Below are 15,762 nucleotides of genomic sequence, written 5' to 3' on the forward strand. Positions count from 1 at the left end.
ATCGTCACTGAATATGACTGCTGGGGTTCAGTGTCTTGTTCACACCTTGAGCTTTTTCATGTGAACAGGAGGTCAAAAGGATCTGTGCATCAAAACAGAATTGGACAGGACACACGTGGCAGAGAGCTGCATCAAAGACTTGTAACATCTGTTACCTACTACACAACACTTTTACTGAAGCAGAAGCAGGTTCCTAAATGAAACAAACAGTGCAATAAAGTCGAGGAAACTACCACTGCGGTGCAGAGAGATGCTGCCTTAGGAAGATCTACTTTCTCTTACTCAAATTGGTGTCCCACAAATCCCTGTTTAGCACGGACTATGGCTAAATTGTTATTAATTATTTGCATATTTCCCAAAAGATCCCACCCTCCCTCTGTGCACGGACCATGAACAACTAATAGGTGTAGCTAATGCAGTGACAATCACATGATCCGTCCCTGGCTTCCCACCCCAAAACATGGCCAAATGTGATGTCACTAATTAAAATTAGTTTTTTCTATCATGATCTAATGTTTTTTTTTGTTTTTTGATTGCACATGCATTTAATACATGAGAGCAAACTACTTCATTAGTGAAGTGGAAGTTTCTGTATTCCTGAAAGGCAAGATTATAAAGTATCATATATGAAAACTTTTGTGTGGAAAAAAATAACAGAAATGTAAACAGTTTGTACACAACACCTGTAGGTTAATGTGTTGCAACACCTGATGCTTTGTTTAGGCCTGTAAAAAGTATAGTTCCATTTCCTGTGTGGGTGTGAAAAAGTCCAAGCATGCCAATTTACCTTCAGAGAGTGGCAGGGAGTTAAGAGTGGCAACTTGTTTAATAATAGCAATCAGGAATCTACAGCGGAGAACATATAAACAATATATAGTGTGACTGGCTCACCATGCTGACAGCCAGTGCTGTAGACAGTCGATCTGAGCGCTCCTCTTCAGATCGCTCCCTCCTCCTGTCTACTGGGCTCTGCCGTGCCAGCGATGGCCCCTGCCAACATAAAAACACACTACCTTTAGACACTGGGTGTGTGTGTGTGTGTGTGTGTGTGTGTGTGTGTGTGTGTGTGGGAAGTTGTGGAGTGTGTGATTGCGTAAAAGGGCTGGATTCCAAAAAACATCTATGCAAGCAAGTAGAATGAAAGGTAGCGCTTAAAATCATGTCAGTGTCCAAGAAGTATGATTTATTATTGTTTAACCCTCCTGTTACTACCTCAAAATCCCCACAATTCAAGCTATCAGAAGAGTGTGGCGCATATAGAGTGATTGTTGAACTGGCTGGCCTGGGTGGGACAAGGAGTGCTCTCTACGAATCAGGTCAAGTCAATGTAAACACACTCCACATATGCAGTGCCGCAGACAGACATGCAGGCACATGCGTGAAGTGTGACGCCGAAGGAAACCTTGGAGCAGATGGGCTGACCTGACCTGACCTGAGGGGAAAACTCTGATTTACAGGAAATGCAAACTCAACATTCCTCATCTGATTATAAGCAGCCAAGCAGATAACTTCGGGAAGAAAAGACAGCAGACGTGTACAAACTCCACAACTCCACTACACGCCCAACACACCAAAAGGTGCTCCAGCTGGCACGCTGAGGTGGATATCCTGATCATATGGGACCAGGAGGTTCTGAAATTAATTCTAATACTGGACATCTGAACTGTGGCAGCAAACATAATAAAGCAACACGTTTTAGCACTGGCAATAAATGAAGAAGTGAACTACTGAGCTAATACTTTATTCACTCATTGACTGACATGAAAAGTAACGCTCTGATATCGCATTGCCTTCTCTTCCTGTGCATATGCAAGCTCAGTCAGGAAGCTCAGTGTATGTTTAATATGAAGGGAGTGACACACACACAGACAGCAAGCCAAAACATGGACATAATGTTCACTTCCTCGTGTATAGGACTACACTAAACTATAATACATTGATTACAAGGACAACTTGAAACTGGATCAAAGTAGTTGCTGTTTAATGCCGTCTTCTACTTTCCTACACTAGTTTTTTTTCAGACACACCCCCTTTTGCACACAGCTCCACGGAGAGAAAAAAATACTACTCTACTCACAAAATGCTGTTCCAAAGTATACTTCTCTTACCTGTCCAAAGTGCTTAACCAGCAAACTTTCTCTTGGAACTTCTATCTCCCTTTAAAGGTTGAATTAACGCTCAGTGCCTTGCAAAGTAGCAGTAGTCTCCGTCTCCCAAACACATACTGATTGTAATCCAGTGCATGACATACCTCCCTCCCTCCCTCACTTGCTCTGACTCTATTGCTTACTCTTTCTCCCTCCCACTCACTCACTAGGCCAGGCTTCTCACAGTAAAAGAAACCATACTACAGGGAACGGACTCCACATCCACTCATGACTCATTTTATAAAAAAAGGGATGGCTTTTATGCCTAAATGGGTCATGAATACAGAGATCCCCACATGTAGGCAACCAGTTTTAATTGCTTTCAAAAAGGCACATCATCACACTCTAAGCAATATGAGTCGCCTACTGATCAACTAAAAGTAGAGACAATTTAAAGATACAAACGAAATGTGCAATGAAAAGGTAAATGTAATTAGGTGTAAGTTGACACACAAATACATTAGCAGAGAAAAAAAATCAAGTAAAAGGCAGTTAGTGGAGCAGACCTCTAAAGCTGCATTTAACGAGGATTTGGCTTTATAAATGTTGTTACATGTTAGCTAACGGAGGGATATATTGACAGATCTTAAATATTCAGAACTATATTTTCATTAGTGTATAATCCCCTTGGAACTAAGCATTGTTGTTTTTTCGTTATCTTAGATTAAAAGGAGCTCTAAACATCTACATAAGGTGCAGGACCTCTTTAACAGAACCCGCCATGCTGCACCGCCATGCTGCACCGCCATGTTTCTACAGTATCCCAGAACAGACAAACCAAACAGCGTTTTTTACGTTACCTGAATGCCACTCTAGGTTCTAGTAAAAAGGGGTACTTAGTTGGTCCCAAGCTACAACCTCGCCACTAAATCCTAGAGACTGCTCCTTTAAATGACCTGTTGTTGTGTTTTTGGTCATCTGATGAATGCAAGTCCAAAATCCACTCTCCTCTTTGCTCTGATTTGGACTCAACCAATCCCTGAGAAAAACATCTGGATTTTTAACTAGATGTTCACATGCTTGGTTTTAGGGCTGCTTGATGATTGCAAAATTCAGAATCACGACTATTTTGGTCAATATTTAGATCATGATTATTAAACATGATCACATGTTGGCTTTGGAAACATCATGCATTATTGACATTTTAAAAATAAGTGTCTTTTTAACAGTAGATTTTCTTCAACTTTAAATATAATTAAATGGACCAACACATACTAAATACATGTTAATAAAAAATATAAAAATAAATCGGACAAAACATACATTAGATCAAATATGTTGTAGGGCACTGTCACAACCTACTGAAAACTCTAAATATATGCAACACTTTGGTAAACTATTCACCATATTCCAGTCAGTAACTTGAGAGCACACCACTATAAAGGGTGAGCTGGATTTATGAAACAAGATTAAATGAGAGCATCAAGGTGAAACAGAACAACAATTTTATCTTGATTATCTTGTTTTAATAATGGTTGAAAGAAATGAAAATAACTTTTGATTAATGACCCAGCCCTACCTTGTGTGCAGTTTGGTGGTGGGCAGGCAAAGTGGTGGTCAGTGGCTCTAACATTTGTGGGTTGTGACATCAAAACAATAAGCCCGAAAGAGACGACAAAAATGGGCATCTCAACATGCAGTTCTGCATGTTAGCCACACATTTAGTGCACTTTATTATTAATCATCTATGTTTCCAAATATGTGGGACAATTCATTTTGCAAACAACTATTTTTTTAACATCAAGGCACAATTTAGTGGATTACCAGATAAAAAGAGCACCTTGTCTAATCAGAAATCCCCTCCACGCATTTACTCTCTCTGCATACAAACACACACAGTATTTAATGATGTGCACACTGCGAAAGCCCCTTTGTGATCATTCTGTTTATGAAAAAGTTTTGGGGACATTTTATCAGTGGGAAGAAAACACCACCACTACTACTAATACGACAACAACCACTCAGATCTATGCCATGACATCTTCTGTATGAATCTTCATAGGAGATGCTTGTGAAAATAATAATGATTCACTGGAGGAAGCTTGGGTGTTATTACTCAATCCTCAGTGTGATATTTTTAACATAATTAATTGTATTGCCAGGAAAAAAAAAACCTATCCACATACACAATAGTAGTAGGGTGTGCACTTCTGAACAAAGGGAGAGTCAGTTAGTAGGTGCTGTTAGGACATGCTGCGCTGTCTGCTGATCAAAGATACTATCATTTACCGAAGGGAAAACAGTCCTGTAATCTCATTTGAGTATCGCACAGTAATGTAACAGAAAGTGCAATCACTTGATTGGAGCATGTGACTGACGCAAGAGTGTGTTAAATTACTTCTCATTTGCATTTTCATCTAAAAGATTATGAATACATTTAAAATGGCTGTCAGAACCAACACTGTGTGATTCGGGTCACTCATAACTGCTTACTTTACAAATAACATGTTTTAATTTCCAGGTGAGTAACTGTGCACAAAAGTACTGCATGTTCAACCCCAATCCACATGAAGTTGGGAACTGAGGACACCAATTGCTGAAGCTTTGTAGTTGGAATTCGTTCCCATTCTTGCTTGATTTACAACTTCAGTTGCTCAAAAGTCCTGCCAGCCAGAATGAGAGGGATTATCATTTCCACATCTTAGCAGTGCAATTAAAAGTAAATGTAAAAGTGTACAGGGGAAATGTATTTTGCAGTTCGCCTTTATTGATAGCCTACATTAAACAACAACAAAAATATAAATATATATATATATATATATATATGTTTTTGAAAAACAAATAGGTCTTTCTGGATATAGAAAATGAAAATCGAATACTTCCCAATGAAAGAATATTTTAATATTTGGGTCCAGCCCTAAATCTAACATGAATATCTTCTTTCTAAGTATATAAACAACAATGTAATAGGAAATAAGCCTATGTGGCGATTTTACATAAACTGCTAATCAATTCTGATCTACAAAAAAACTAAAATGTTATATTGTGATATACATTATCGGGATGTGAAATGACCTATATCGTGATATGAGATTGTCATATAGCCTAGCCCTAGGGCTGGTTATCACTTAACATGTTTCTATGCTAGTAATGATACAATACTTATTTTGGTAACTTACTTTGAGTGGTATGAACATGTGTCCGCAAAACCGTTTCCCTTTTTACATTTCACAAAATAACTGCAATCACCTCAAAAGTGATATTTTTCCTGACAAAAAGCCTTTCAGATACTTTGTCTCAATAAATCTGCCAGTCTCAATCTGACAAAAAAATGATTCTCATCAAAGAATAACTGAAAAGGAATCTGAACATTCAGTGCCAGCCTGCAATACTTTGAATGCTCTGGACACAGCTAGAGGCTTCAACATAAACATAAAGTCTGGGCTTTTGAGGATAGAGGCGATGGCAATCAGGTGGTAATGGCCACCGCCAGCAGAGCACGTCCTCTGATAAAGACATGCTTTTTGTTGCAGCTTAAGACTTCATCCCTCCAGATTGATCCTTAAAGTGAAATTCCGGCGTAAAATCATCCCAGGGTCTTTTTCGGCAAATACACACATCAAATAAGCCATCAAGACAATTTTCTTTGTGTAACAACTATTAACGGAGAAATCCCGCACAGTCACTAACAGTAATTAATGTAATGTAATGCGGCGGACACTGATTAGCTCGGGGCAGCATGGTGAACGCATTAAAACGGCTTTTTTAACCACTAATACTGCTCAAAATAACACCAAACCTCTGCAGTAGCATGAGAAGAGTTGCTACATATTAACCGAAGCACCAACAGCGTAGTTAGTGAACCCAGAGTTTATTAAAAAAGAGTGTTTTAAAGACTTACCAACTGGCCCCTGTACCAGCTCCTCTCATAGTAAAGTCCATTCAAGTCAATCCAAAAGGAAGGAGCCCATTGATGCTTCGGTTAATGTGTAGGGACTAACCGCATTCAGCTGTGAGTGACTCTCCGTTTATAGTTATTACACGAAAACATTTGTCTCGATGGCTTATTTGATGAGTGTATTTGCCGAAAAAAAGACACTGGGATGATTTTTTGCTGGAATTTCACTATAATGTCATTTAGCACATCAGAAAGGCTGCTCGCAGATTTAGGAGAACATATGAAACATCTGGTTGGTAAGAGGTGACCTGATAAGAGTAGCATTTGAGACATCAAGCTCTTAATAACAACCAGCTAATCATTTTTCAACTACCCTTATACATGGTGTGGACAAAATCCTCTAGAAACACCTCTCAACATAACACAACACAATTTAACAGCGTCTGTACATTATAATCTCCATGAAGGTGGGATTTATTGAAGGGCTGTTGTATTAGACTTCATAAGTTTTACTTAGGCGCACATAATAAACTGGCAGAATGTATTAAAAAAGAGATCATAAAAACACCACTGAACACAAGATGATTATTTTCCTCATTTAGTGGATATGATTCAATTGTTTGTCAAGTGTAAAGCCAATAGCTTTCCCTTCACATTAAAAGCCTTACTGTGAGGATAATAGCCACACAATCCAGTGGTGATTACAATAAACAAAACCTATTAAGACATTCGTGCTGAAAAAAACAGTCTAGTCGATCGACAGAGGATGAACCAACTACTTTGAGAATAAATGTATCATTCAAAGGGATCTATCAAGCAAAAATGACCAACATTGTCTTACGAAAGCTTCTTGGTTTTGAGGATTTGCTGCTTATCTTTGTCTTGCAGCAAAGCCAATAACGTTAGGTTTCAAATAAAACAAGCACTCTGACGGCAAATGAAGCAGTTATAGAAATAATACTGAGTTACAGACATTGGATGCCCAGTGCTAAAGGATGTGGATAGTGAGGGCAACAGAGATGTTATGTTACAAGGAGAATTATTTCTCCTTACTAATTGCCAAGTATTTACAGAGATGATAATAATAGTGACAACATTAAACATTAGGGTGAGTTTTTCAGAACCATTATCTCTTCCTCATGGGCATAAAATAAATATCCACTCTAAGGGGGTAGTTCCTCTGGTATTTCCAGGAGATAGATGAGCATTACAAGTAAGACTGTCAGCCCCACTAGAGCAGGAAATAACAGGTGTTTGACTCGTGACAACACAACAGGTGTGGACGCATGATAACAGGGGTAAAGTTTAAAGACATGTAAGGTGAAAGTGAAAGTGGACCACAGCCTCACTACAGGCAGACGGTGTACTAGGAGGCGACAAGTTGACAAACCGAAAGTGTGCGTGTGTGTGTGTGCCGTGTTTGCAAACGTTAGCAGCATGCTAGCTACCGAATAGCAACATCACTAGAGGCTGGTGTGTAAAATTCGCTCATTCACCAGCAAAAAAAGACAAAACGGCTAACGGTTCACATGTCCAACGCCAGTCTGACAGCATGAGAATGTGTCCCACGCAATGCAGTATTTAGAAGTTACTTAATTTTAAAGAATAAATCGAGTTACTCACTCAGAAAGAACCAGCTGACACAACGGTGACTCAGTAGACTACACGACTTCCGCATTCTTATGTGATGACAACAGCGCTAGCCAATCGTCAGGAAGGAAACTGAACGTTCTACACCAATGGCGCTACAGAGTTCGTAACGGCCAATTAGATCTAAGAACAGAAACGCGAGGGTAACGCACACACCCACAGCAGAGCCAACCAGGAGCCACAGAGCGAGCCAATAGAAAATCACAGCGCGGCACAAACTGGACCTGGGATGCACCCACAGTACGCTACGTGCACACAGGCACACCAGTCATACCCCGGCAGGGTCTTCTACCATTCTCAACAATACATTTTTTTCATTTTTCTAAAGTGAAATGGAGAGCTTTGCAGAGTTGAACAATACAGATCAATGTTTTTTTTTGTAACCCCTAAAATAAACGTATTGAAAGCGGTAGTGGCCACAGAAGTAAAAGAGAGAAGTGTGAATGCGAGGTCGAAACCACCTTTAAAAGGTCATACCAAAGGTTATTTCCCTAAAATGCCATCTGCCAAACAACAATGCAAATGATTTACTCGTTCCAGCTTATCAAACTCGGTGATTTGCTATTTTCTCTGTTCTCTGTAAATTTGATTTATTTGGAAAATAATAAAAATAAAAATGTGATATATTTGGGTTTCTGAAGATGTTACATTACATTATACTCTGAGAACTGGTGGAGGGCATTTTGACACTTCTGACATTTGATGGACAAAATGATTAATTGATTGATAAAAATAGAAAATAAAGTAAAAAAAATCGATGGAAGAACCTTTTTCATTTTTTAACCGCTTCAACAACAACTGCACATTTGCTGGACATGATTGTTGTCTTTGTCATGGAGCTCCCTGACAGACAGTGGCATGTGTATACATAGGCTACATCTGGCATGCCAGTTTAGGCTACAGCACAGTCACTGTTGCCAGACACTATTTTTGTTCATCAGCCTTGTCTGTAACAGACTGGACCTGACCTCACACGCTCTCCGATACCAGTCAGCAGCCATTCAGCACTTCACCCCTGTGTTTGCTACAATCCTCTGACATTTTTCCCTCCACAGATACTGTAGGCAAAACATGAACATCCCTTAAGTGAACGTTTCTTACAACCCTTTACAAGATTATCAAAAACTTTAAAAGAAATACTGCGTGTGCACATTTTTGCTGTCATTGGGCTTTTTCATATGCCAGATACTGTGATGATCCAGGGTACGCTGAAAACCACAGTGAATAAGATGTAATAATGGAATCTTGTTAAACTTATGATTACAATCTGTTTTTAATCCTTATTCTATTGTGAGTCCATATATAAAGAACATTAAATGTTCTTTATAGAATGTAATAATAATGTGAATTTCTAATAATAAGGATGATACAATTATGAATAATTCCAAATCAGTCCAGAGGAAAGTTCTGGATGGTCTTACTGATCTTGACTGCTTCTCTGTTTCTGTTTCATTCAGGGAAAAGTGCTCCCTCTGGTGGTGCATGAACCGGAGAGGGATCTCAGAGGGACTGGTGTGGAACAGGATTATCTTATCTCTCCTGTCGTTTTTACCCTCAGCACTACCACCACTGTATTTTAATTTAGTGCTGCGCTCACTTCACATTCACTCACTTCTCTTCTTCGCATTCTGGAGGCACCATTGCTGCTTTAAGCTGTAATGAGTGTCTGTATTATTATAAATAAACTCTTCTTCACCTGAGCTTATTGTAAAATCACCTATACTCAACATCGTAGAGTAGAGTGAATGTAGGGATGTCATTGTTTTCACTAGGCTGAGGTTAATGTGTCTATGTTTTTATGACGACTGAGGCTCTGAGGACTGACAACTGATTAGACGCTGGACTAGGGAGAGATGACAAACTTCTGCTGTTGAACTTTTTAAGCTAAAGTGTAGAAGGAAGCGAGGAGGCGGACAGGTGGGTGTAGATCCTCAAGGACCAATCACAGTTGGTCATCCTGTCAGTACTTATCTGCGCCTCGCCAGGCCAGACACTGATTTTGTATCATTCTTTTCTCTGAACTGAGGTTCATCTACAGTCACAGCATGGTAAGAGACTCAATTATAATAGGCAGGTGTGGGACAGAGCTATTCTCACAGCTGAGCAATTGATGAGATAATTATATCTTCAGCAGATAAGAACCAAAGATATATTGCCTGTAGGCTAATCTGAGCACTTTTAATGATCTATATCTTTCTTTTTTTTAGACAAGCTACACAGATAAAGGGGAGAAGGTAAGATTAAAACTGCCTCTGAAGATGGACAGGAGTCTGTGATGTGTAATGTAGTTGGATGTGTTAACAGTGCTGTTTGTTCTGCAGAAGAAGGCCTGAATCATCATGTTGTGGGAATAAATCAATTATTCTAAATGTTCAGCTAATATGAGATTTCATTACACATCTTTATTTGAAGCTAATGATTTAAAATCTCTAAAACATAAACACTCAGTTAAGGTGTTGTGTTTCTCACCTGTAGGAGTCCTTAAACTTTTGGATTCTTTCTTTATTTGTACTTTCAGCCAATTTAATTTGTCTGTACTTTTGGCTTTAGCACACCAGGGGAAGGTTTGTCAAGTTTCATCATATCACCTTCTGGGTCGGCAATGCCAAACAGGTCAGTATCCAAACACTGACATACGACTAACGGTTTACTTCATCTGTGACAGTTTTATGATTTTGGCACCAGTCCAACACATTTGACTCAAGATGAAGTTTTTTGAGTTCCAGACATTTTTGCGTTAGAGTTATTACATAATAACCGTGTATTTTGTTCTTAATATACAATTAAAATAACTTACTCTTTGCTTAATGAGTAGCCTCTGAAACTTCCAGCCTCTTTTTGTCCAAAACTATTCAAAAACAAGACATACAATTTCTGAATAACACATGCATTGAGTAGTTGATCGACAGAAAATGAATCCACAATTATCTAGATAATCAATTGTCATGGTCATTTTATAATCCAATGGTGGCACATTATAGCTGGTTTAAGCCATTAGAATGTGAGGATTTGGTACCTTTCTTTGAAATAGATGATGAGAAACTTGATATCTTTGGGATTAAAAAAAAAAATATAGACTTCAATTTCATATCTGGCAAAATATAATGGCCATTTCTTTTACAACCTTCTGACATATATTAAACAAAATGGTTATTTAATGGAAAAATAAATGATCAGCAGATTAATTGATAAGTTATAAATAATTGATTCATGTGGACCACGAAGCTGAATTAAATGTCTATTCAATTCACAAGTAAGAAACACAAAACACATCTGCTACACAAACATACACAGCCTATTTGATCCTCCTGGTTCAACACACAGGCCAGACAACACACAGCAGGGATGGAGCAACCCACAGGCCATACACTTTTGGGAGGACATGAACTCTTTCAGCTCGTCATAGTCCATCAGAAATTCTATTCACTATAAAGACGATGATTTTGCAGGCGGCCTCCTACTACTGTGATAAGATGGGCTTCGAGGCTTTGGCCTATAAGGGTTTGGAGACTGGCAGCCGAGAGGTGGTGTCTCATGCCATCAGACAGGATAAGGTAAACATTATGATTGAAAAAACACTCAGTACATCCATGCTCAATGATCCTCTCCACAAACACAACCACCCCTCCTTTCTCCTTACAGATTATCTTTGTGTTTGAATCTTCACTAAATCCTGGAAACGAAGGCAAGTGTTCTCATTACTTGAATCTGTATGATAACATATAGTATGTGTGCATTTCAACATGGGTTTTATCTTCCCTCAGAGATGGGAGAACACTTGATGAAGCATGGGGATGGAGCCAAAGACATTGCTTTCCAAGTCGAGGACTGTGACTTCTTAATCAAGGTAACAATGATAAGGAGATTGAAACACAAGAGGTCGAAATGGGTTAAGGTTAGAGAGGCGAGCTTGTGGAGGGTGGCCAGTTCAATCCCTAGGGCCAGCAGGATACATCTGGGTGGGGAAGTGAGGAAGCAGCACTTGCCCTTCCCTCATTACCATCACTAGGTGCCCTTGAGCAAGGCCCATAACCCCCAAACCCCTCCATTGGAGCTTCTCAGTGGCCAGCAGAGCAGACTGTGGTTGTACTAGGCAGCGTCCATGTGTGAAGGTTTAACTGTGTGAATGTGATCAGGACGTTCCTGATAAAGAGAGCATTGCTCTCAGTGTTCTCACCCTGAATAAATAAAGGTTAAAACAAAGAGAGAAATTAATGAGTATGGCCAATATTTAATTTTACAAACTTACTGTTACTTACCATTTCAGTAAGCTGTATGTTGAAAGACAATTAATCCTACACTGTCTTATACTGAATGTACGATAGTAAAAGAAGTAACAGATTTTAGTTCCATTAAATTCAAATTCACTCACTTTGACTTACTTTCTATCTTAAACCGCAATTCTTTTTCAAATTCAATAAATAAACCCAAGCTAATCTGTATTATCATACTACATGCAGTGCACTCAGCGTGTGTTGAAATGGGGACAAACAGTGCAACAGTGCAGCTTTGATGTTGAGTGGCTCATTTGAACTCTTTTCACCGTTCAAGGTCAGACTGGGGGTTCGGATAAGTTGGTGGCTACAAAGAGTCAGGGACTTTACACAAAGACCTACTGTAGATAGACAGATACTTAATTCAGTATACTATAGCATGTATAGGAAGATGTTCCTTCTTCAGCCACTGGAGGGCTTCCAGGGGCTGTCTTCAGACAGAAACAAATTGTTAAGCTCCTGTATTTCCCCAACTGATCCCAAAACAACTCCACCGACAGACAGCTAAAGAGCGAGGAGCTGTAATCCTCAAGGAACCCTGGGTGGAGCAGGACAGCCACGGGAGGGTCAAGTACGCTGTCATTCAAACGGTACGTAAAGAGTGATGCACGTTTGAAAAGAATACACACATGAAACTGGGAATGAATTTCAATGTTTTGTCCTCAGTATGGAGATACAACACACACACTCATTGAGTACCTCAGTCCCTACAAAGGCCTTTTCCTGCCAGGCTACAAAGAGCCTTTGTTTAGAGACCCTCTGTTACCCACACTGTGAGTCTCTTACATTTCCTTGTGCTGTCAAAGTTTACCAAAATGTTTGCAATGGGTATTCTCTCTGAACTTTCATGGAAAAGCACCCATGCAATGTTTTTTCTTCTTTTCTTTAAAGTCCACCAGCAGGTTTGAACTTCATCGATCACATAGTTGGAAACCAGCCAGATGACCAAATGGTGCCAATTTCAGACTGGTAACACGCACGTACACACACCAAGGGCACAGCAGACACACAGGGCAAAGGGACAAGTAAACACTGTCACACCACCTCTGTCCTGGTGGTAAATGTTAGTGGTGATATTCAAAAACTGGCTCCTGTGCAACATTACTGGTCTATAAATTACAAAAAATGTTATAAATAAAAAGGGAAATGACATACTAAAATTATTTAAAATAAGACATGGCTTATTTGTGTAGCTTTTCGTCACATTTTCTGTTTGTGGTCTCAAAATTCCAGGTATCAGAAGTGTTTGATGTTCCATCGGTTCTGGTCAATAGATGACAAGCAGATCCACACACAGTACAGCTCACTGAGGTCAATAGTTGTGACCAACTATGAAGAGACCATCAAGATGCCCATCAATGAACCTGCAAGGGGGTTAAAAGTTTCACAAATCCAGGTGTGACTTTATCAGCTTGTTTTAATACTACACTTATTACTACACTATTTATCGAAGTGGTGTGTCACAATGGTTTATAACAGTGGTGTATAACAGTGCTGTATGACAGTGCTGTATCACAGTGATGTATGACAGTGGTTTATCACAATAATGTACAGTATAACAGTAGTTTATCATAGTAATGTATGACAGTGGTGTATCACAGTAATGTATAACAGTGGTAATCACAGTGGTGTAGGTGCTTTATCACAGACATGTATGACAGTGGTTTATCATAGTAGTGCATGACTGTGGTTTATCACAGTAATGTACAGTATAACAGCAGTTTATCATAGTAATGTATGGCAGTGGTTTATCATAGTAGTGTATGACTGTGGTTTATCACAGTGATGTACAGTATAAGAGTAGTTCATCACAGTAATGTATGACTGTGGTTTATCACAGGAATATATAACAGAAGTTTATCATAGTAATGTATAACAATGGTTTATCATAGTAATGTATGAAAGTGGTTTATCACAGTAATGTACAGTATAACAGTAGTTTATCATAGTAATGCATGACTGTGGTTTATCAGAGTAATGTATGGCTGTGGTTCATCACAGTGGTGTATATCAAAAATCTTCCTGTATTTGTATCCTTTTGTCAAAACGTGTGACTTCCAGGTTTACAGCCTTGCCTGAATTTTATGTTCTGCATCTCCCTCTTCACAGGAATATGTGGACTACAACGGGGGGCCAGGTGTTCAGCACATCGCCCTCAACACGTCAAACATTATCCAAGCTGTGAGTCTCCCCCAAAATTTCCCATTAATCCACCAAACTATAGCTTCATCTTTGCACAGCTTCCCCAAATCTGCATGTAAAGGCAAGTTTTAGACCCTGCGTTTTTTTGTGTTTTAAATCAGGTAGTGAATCTACGTGCCCGAGGGATGGAGTTCCTCTCAGCGCCTGACATATACTACGACAACCTGCGGCAGAATCTCAAAACCGCCAAGATCAAGGTGAAGGAGGACCTCGACCGTTTACAGGTGAGGAGACACATTATTTCAGCGTGGAATTATCTACAGCAATTTTGCTTGTGTTCTAAAACATACACCACCTGCATTTTCTTTCTAGGAATTGAAAATCTTAGTTGATTTTGATGACAAGGGTTACCTCCTTCAAATCTTCACCAAACCTGTGCAGGACAGACCAACCCTTTTCCTGGAGGTCATTCAGCGGCACAACCACTTTGTAAGTGTCACAGCCAGTTACACAAACTACTGGTATAACTAAAAAGCAAAGAGTAATTTTATTTTTGCGTCTTTGTGGAGGGATATCCAGGCCTGTGGTCCTGTTTCTTACCTTCAACGCCTGAACACCTGTTTGTAGATCCCACCCAGTGTTAACAGTAGCCCACTTGTAAAACCTCAGTAAATCTATCACAGATACAGATTAAAAGGCTCCCTACTTCACAGTGAGGGGGATCTTTGGATTGGGTTGCACCCTGTGGCACTTCATTTATAACACCAAGCACCCATTCTGCTTGTCAGAACAGGCACCTCTTGTCACTCTCCAGCATTTCACCGAGTCTACAGATGTGGATACAATGCATGAAAGTGAGAAACTGAATCTGAACCACAGCAAAGAATCTCTCAGAGCAACCGCCAACACTTGATCTTTTGATTATCTATGAAAATATTTACATGATTAATTTGGGAGCCCCCGGTGAGTGTGGCGCCCTGTCAGAGCAGAGTGGATGTTTGAACCCTGTGAGAATATTTATCTGCTGTGATCCAACATCAAAGTGTTTAACACCCTGAACAGTGTCTGGGAGAAGATCCCCAGAGCCATAACAAATGACACAGAAGATGGTAGATCTTTGGGTAATTAGCCATCTGTGTGTACTTGTTCTCTCTCCAGGGCTTTGGGGCAGGAAACTTCAAGTCTCTCTTTGAGGCCATTGAGAAGGACCAAGACGCCCGGGGCAACCTCACTGTGCTGACACCCGAAGGGAAGGCCAAAGCCTTCTACTGATCCTCCGACGGCTGCTGCCAAACCACACACTGTTATATATGGCTGTACATTTCAGAGGCGATCAACAACACAGTATAGCAAACACATGTATTAAGTGTTGAATATCTTCATGTGACAGCAAGCTGCAAGTGGTATCAGATTTGCTTCAAGTTGTCAGAAGATTCTGTAAGACTAAATAAAGAAACTCATGTTCATTCAGATTGGCATTTGTGTTTGGAAACTGTTTTAAGAGATAGTTTGACATTTTGGGGAATGGGATTTTTTGCTTTCCTGCAAAGAGTTTGGTAAGAAGATTCAATTCAATTCATAACCAAAGTTATCTCAGGACACATTACATATGGAGCAGGTATAGACAACACCCTATGACTTATTTATGATTTACAAAGACCCAACAATCCCACCTTTGAGTACACAGTGGCAACGAAAACCCTTCCCTTTA

The 15,762-nt window shown here is 39.6% G+C and overlaps 2 protein-coding genes across 3 annotated transcripts in view; one reads left to right on the forward strand and one right to left on the reverse strand.

Annotated features, from left to right (window-relative positions):
- The window catches only part of mtmr4 (myotubularin related protein 4), a 46,229-nt gene extending 38,577 nt beyond the window's left edge, over positions 1 to 7,652 (reverse strand). Inside the window, exons 1-2 of one of the 2 annotated variants that reach the window (XM_083926874.1) lie at positions 7,609 to 7,652; positions 892 to 990 (exon numbers count right to left, since the gene is read on the reverse strand). In XM_083926874.1, coding sequence (XP_083783000.1) covers positions 892 to 894 — 3 coding nt within the window. In that variant the 5' untranslated portion in view covers positions 895 to 990; positions 7,609 to 7,652. Of the gene's footprint in view, positions 1 to 891; positions 991 to 2,108; positions 2,247 to 7,608 lie in introns of those variants that run through there. The other variant, XM_083926873.1, reaches the window with a different exon arrangement.
- Positions 7,653 to 9,848: 2,196 nt separating this feature from the next.
- Positions 9,849 to 15,323, forward strand: hpda (4-hydroxyphenylpyruvate dioxygenase a; the record flags this gene model as incomplete). Its single annotated transcript, XM_083926766.1, has 13 exons — positions 9,849 to 9,869; positions 10,186 to 10,248; positions 11,085 to 11,189; positions 11,278 to 11,320; positions 11,400 to 11,482; positions 12,410 to 12,499; positions 12,576 to 12,682; positions 12,801 to 12,878; positions 13,143 to 13,305; positions 14,019 to 14,090; positions 14,213 to 14,335; positions 14,424 to 14,540; positions 15,210 to 15,323. The coding sequence occupies exons 3-13, from the start codon at positions 11,109 to 11,111 to the stop codon at positions 15,321 to 15,323; spliced, it is 1,071 nt and encodes a 356-aa protein (XP_083782892.1). The 5' UTR covers positions 9,849 to 9,869; positions 10,186 to 10,248; positions 11,085 to 11,108.
- Positions 15,324 to 15,762: the final 439 nt, after the last annotated feature.

Source organism: Echiichthys vipera (assembly GCF_963691815.1).
Source record: "Echiichthys vipera genome assembly, chromosome: 14".
In the NCBI taxonomy this organism is placed as follows: domain Eukaryota; kingdom Metazoa; phylum Chordata; class Actinopteri; order Perciformes; family Trachinidae; genus Echiichthys; species Echiichthys vipera.